This window comes from Sceloporus undulatus, chromosome 10 (assembly GCF_019175285.1).
Source record: "Sceloporus undulatus isolate JIND9_A2432 ecotype Alabama chromosome 10, SceUnd_v1.1, whole genome shotgun sequence".
In the NCBI taxonomy this organism is placed as follows: domain Eukaryota; kingdom Metazoa; phylum Chordata; class Lepidosauria; order Squamata; family Phrynosomatidae; genus Sceloporus; species Sceloporus undulatus.
In genome coordinates, this window is record NC_056531.1 from 2,155,516 (window position 1) to 2,160,283 (window position 4,768).

General features: G+C 50.2%; 1 protein-coding gene across 1 annotated transcript in view; it reads right to left on the reverse strand.

The window, feature by feature from the left end:
- Window positions 1–694: 694 nt before the first annotated feature.
- TBX3 (T-box transcription factor 3) overlaps window positions 695–4,768 on the reverse strand; it is a 9,343-nt gene continuing 5,269 nt past the window's right edge. Inside the window, exons 3-4 of the mRNA XM_042441859.1 lie at window positions 4,568–4,765; window positions 695–1,588 (exon numbers count right to left, since the gene is read on the reverse strand). Of these exons, the coding sequence (XP_042297793.1) occupies window positions 1,118–1,588; window positions 4,568–4,765 (669 nt within the window). The 3' untranslated portion in view covers window positions 695–1,117. The remainder of the gene's footprint in view (window positions 1,589–4,567; window positions 4,766–4,768) is intronic.

Here is a 4,768-nt window from a genome sequence, read left to right on the forward strand (position 1 = left end):
GCGCTTCTGCAAAAATAAAATAGAATAGAAATAGAAATAGAAATCAAAAATTAAAATAAAATAGAAATAGAAATAAAATAAGATAAGATAAAAATAGAAATAGAAATAATAAAAATAGAATAGACTAGAATGGAAAAATAATAGAAATAATAAAAATAGAATAGAATAGAATGAAATGAAATAGAAATAGAAATAATATAATAAAATAAAATAGAAATAGAAATAAGATAAAATAAGATAAAAATAAAATAGAAATAATAAAAATAGAATAAAATAAAATAAAACGGAAATAGAACTAATAAAAATAAAATAAAATAGAAATAAAAAATAAAAATAAAATAGAAATAGAAATAAAATAGAAATAGAATAGAATAAAATAAAATAGAAATAAAATAAAATAGAAATGGGGGGGAGAGAAGTGGAGCAGGAAGGTGGCCTGATGGATCTGTTTAAAATATATATCTATATATATCTATCTCTCTCTATATCTCTATATATCTATATATATGTACGTCCCTGTTCAGCAAGCTTTTCACAACGACCACAACGACGACAAACGACAGCCACAACCAAGTCCACACCAAAAACAGAAGGCGACTTCGACCAAACGTTTTAAAAAAGAGAGGCATGCAAAAGCCCAGCCTTCCTAGGGACCCCACAGGAGCGTTGCAAAAGACCCCCCAAAGACCCTTTCTTCCCCTCCAAAAAAACCCAAGAGTTTTCTTTCGCCTCTGCTTCGTTTTTGGGAGGAAAAGCCAAATTCAAGCCAAGAGCTTCCTCCTAAGAAAACCAGCCTCTTCTTGGGTTGGAAAGCAGGGCAAGGAGAGGAGGCCTGGCTTTTCCAGGACTGGGGGGGGGGATCCCCACGTTCCTGTTCACCCCCCAAAGTCTAGCCAATAGCGGCTTCCAAGAGGACCCCACTTCTTTTCCCCCCTCTTCTCCTTTTCTTCCACTTGAAGGAGAAAGAGAGTTGGGGGTCACAAAAGGTGGTGAAGGGAGGAGACCCCTGTCCTTAAAGGAGGGAGAAGGTCAGGAAGGGGGTCCCCTTTTCATCCCATCATGGTTGGGATTTCTTTCTTTCTTTCTTTTTCTCTTTCTTTCTTTCTTTCTTTCTTCCTTAAGGCGACCCACTCCGGTCTCTGTCCTGCTTGGCTTCCAAGCCACTCACGAGGCGCTGGATGTTCTGGAGTTCGCTGGTGGCTTCCTTGTCGCCGGAGGGGACCTTGGGGGACAAGGTGGAACCGGTGGAAAGGGTCGAGGAGCGGCTGTTCAGCTCGGAACCGGAGTCCAAAGCCGCCGCGGCCGCTGCAGCCACCGAGCTGGAGGTCAAGGCGGCTCCGGCTTTGCCTCCTTCTCCCATGGCCACCATCGAAGGCAAAGCGGTGGTCAAGAGGCTGCTGCTGCTGCTGTCTGGCAAAGGCACCGGGAGCGAGTAGGGGCTGTAACGGAGGCGCGGGCGGACGGCGCTGAGGAAGGGGTGCCGGTGGACCGGGCTGCTACTGGCCGCGGCCGAGGAAGCGGCGGCCGCCGCGGCCATGTAAGTGTAAGGATACGGGAAAAGGCTTCCGAAGGGAGACATGGCCAAGCCCTGCGAGGCAAAGGAGAAGAAGGAAATCCATTACTATTATGATTATGATTAGTCTCATTACTGACTCTTGGGATCGCTTCGCTCGCTTTCCTTTGCAGGCCGCCTGTCCCAAAGCAATCCCAGGACAAGGCAAGGCAACTCAAAACATCTGTTTGCACCCCGCTTTGGTATCTATTTGCACCCTGCTTCGGTATCTATTTGCATCCCGTTTTTATATCTTTTTGCACCCCCTTTAAAACTATTTGCACTCCACTTTGATATCCATTTGCACCTGGTTTTGATATCTGTGTTTGCACCCCACTTTGATATCTGTTTGCACCCCACTTTAATATCTATTTGCACCCCACTTTTAAATCTATTTGCACCCTGCTCTTATATCTATTTGCACCCCACTTTAATATCTATTTGCACCCCGTTTTGATATCCATTTTCACCCCACTTTTATATCTATTTGCACCCCACTTTAATACATATTTGCCCCCCCCCCAAAAAAAAACCTGGGGACTCAAAGAGGTCTTCAAAAACGCAGCGCGATTCCAAACTTAGCAGAAACCGAGAACCCAGATGGAGGTCCTGTAGAAGGGTCCCAAACACACTGGAGGAACCATCCAGCCCTTCAGTGGACATAACCCCCAAAGTCTGGTCAAGGGCAGCTTCCAACAACAAGGACACCCCCTTTTGCCCCCTTCTTCTCCTTCCCTCCCACTTCTTGCTGAAGGAGAAAGAGGGAGACCTCTTGGCAAGGGGTCAGAAATGGGCAAAAGGAAGGCCTTCAGTGGCGACTGGGGTCGTGGGTTGTCTTAGGTTGGGACAAGACACCAGCCCTAAGGGTTTTAAACAAGTTCCTTTGCCTCCAGGAGGCCAGGCCTCCCAACTGGAGTGGACTGCACCTCCCAGGTTGGCCTAGACAAGGCTGAAGAATGCTGGGAGTTGCAGTCCAACACCTGGCCGCTCCCCAGTCCCTCAATTCAGCTAGACCCATCTAGGGATTAAATCAACACTTGGGGGGATTCTACAGGCCCCCATGGCCTCAGACTTCCTAGGCTTAGCATGTTGAGAGATCTTGTAGCCCATCTGACTCACTGAAAGAAAGAAGTTGGCAGCAGGAGCTTTCCTAGACAGAAGTCTTGGAAAGCTGATGCTGCCAACTTCTTTCTTCCAGTGAGTCTCAAAGGTGCTACAAAATAAATAAACCATTTGTCTCTCGAATCCCCAGATCAGCCTTCCACCTTCAAGTCAAGTGGCTTCAGAGGGGGTTTGCCCTTGCCATTCCCTGAGGCTGAGAGCCTGTCACTCGGCCAAGGTCACCCAGAGCCAGGATAGGATTCGAACTCTGGTCCCCTAGAGTCCTAGTCCAACGCTCAAACCAATGGCCACCAGATTGGAAAGGGTCCTCTTTTGGACCCCATCTCCCAGCACTTTGGAGGCTGGTGGGAGAAAAGGTGGGAGAGAGGAGAAAGTAACTTCTCTGAGCTCTGCCTCTGGCCAAGAGCAGCCCAGAGGCTCCCTTCCCATTGGTTATGTGGACCAGCCTGGAAGCCTCAGGGTGTCAGCCAAGGCCTCTTGCATTCCCTGGCATGGGAAACCCCAGGGAGGCTCCCTTGCCAGCCCTTTCCATCATTCCATCTCAAGGTGCTGAGCACCCTCAGATGCCATTCCCACCGCAGCAGTCAACACCTCTCTTCTCTCTTGGCTTGGCTTGAGGCAAGCCAAGCTGATCCGGAGCAAGAGGGAGATAGGCTCCTCTGGGCAAGCCTTGGTCCAGAAGGCCTTCTCTTTGCCACCCCTCATGCCATGGTCCCATCCCTCCTTCATCCCAGCTGGACCTTTGCTATGAAAATACCCCCATGCTGGTATGCACTGATGCCAAAACAAAGGAACTTGATCATGTAGCACCTTTGAGACTCACTGAAAGAAAGAAGTTGGCAGCAGGAGCTTTCCTAGAGAGAGTGTCACTGCTTCCACTCGCCAGCCCTAGCCTACCTTGCAAGGCTGTTGGAAGATGCTAAGAAAAGACAGTAGATTCACTCCTGCTGCCCTGAGGAGGAGTGGTTTTTAAAAGATGCCAGAAAGAGAGAGGAGAAGACAACAACTGAAGGAGAAGGTGTCTCTTTGCTTCTCCCAAAACACTTCTGCTCACGTTTGAAACCTCTCTCTTGTTTTGTCCTTCCCTTGCATAAAGGAAGCTGTCAGGAGCAAGCAAAGCAAGAGAGAAAGGGAGCCTTTTCCAGTCTAACCAAAGTAGCCCAAATCCAGTCTGAGAAATCAGGAGGCAAAGGGGACGTGGGTAGGGCCTTGGAGACAGGGTGACCAGAGGTCCTCCTTGGACAGGACATGTCCTACATTCCCGCCTCCTGTGCAGGAGGAATGTCAAAATGTCCTCCATTTGGAGCAGAACTAAGGATTTGTATTTATACTGGAGGCTCAGGCGGAGGAAAGAAGGGTCCCAACCAAGGCCAGAGAGGAGGGGGCCCTTTCAGTCCCAGTCCCAGAAGTCCCAGCAGTCCCAGTCCCACCAGTCCTAGCCTCAGAAGTCCCAGTAGTCTCCAGCGCCAGCAGTCCCAATCCCAGAAGTGCCAGCAGCGCCAGCAGTCCCAATCCCAGAAGTGCCAGCAGATCCAGTCCCAGAAGTCTCAGCAATCCCACTCCCAGCAGCCCCGGTCCCAGTTAACGGGTTATATTAGAAAACTTGGTCGGCACTGATGCCATACTCCGACAGCCCCAGTCCCAGCAGTCGCCAGCCCCAGTCAGTATGTTCTGCATACTCCAAGAGTCCCAGTTAGAGAGCTATATTAGAAACTTGGGTCTGCATTGATGCCATGCTCCAAGAGTGCCAGTCCCAGCAAGAGAGCTATATTAGAAACTTGGGTCTGCATTGATGCCCTCCTCCAAGAGTCCCAATCGGAGGGTCCGAGCAAGAGCTTTGCTCTGCCCGGATGCCCTCCTGCCAGAGTGCCAGCCGTGCCAGGGCCTTCTTACCTGGGAGGCGAGGACGTGCTGCTGGAGGTGGAAGGGCAGGGCAGCGGCTGCAGCGGCGGCGGCGGAGGCTCCGCTCAAGCCCTGGGCGGCGGCTGCAGCGGCGGCGGCGGTGGCCATGACGCTGCCGTCGAGGCCGGTGACTCCGGCCGAGGCCCCGGAGACGGTGGCCAAGAGAGGTCCCATGCCAGCCATGCCGGAGAA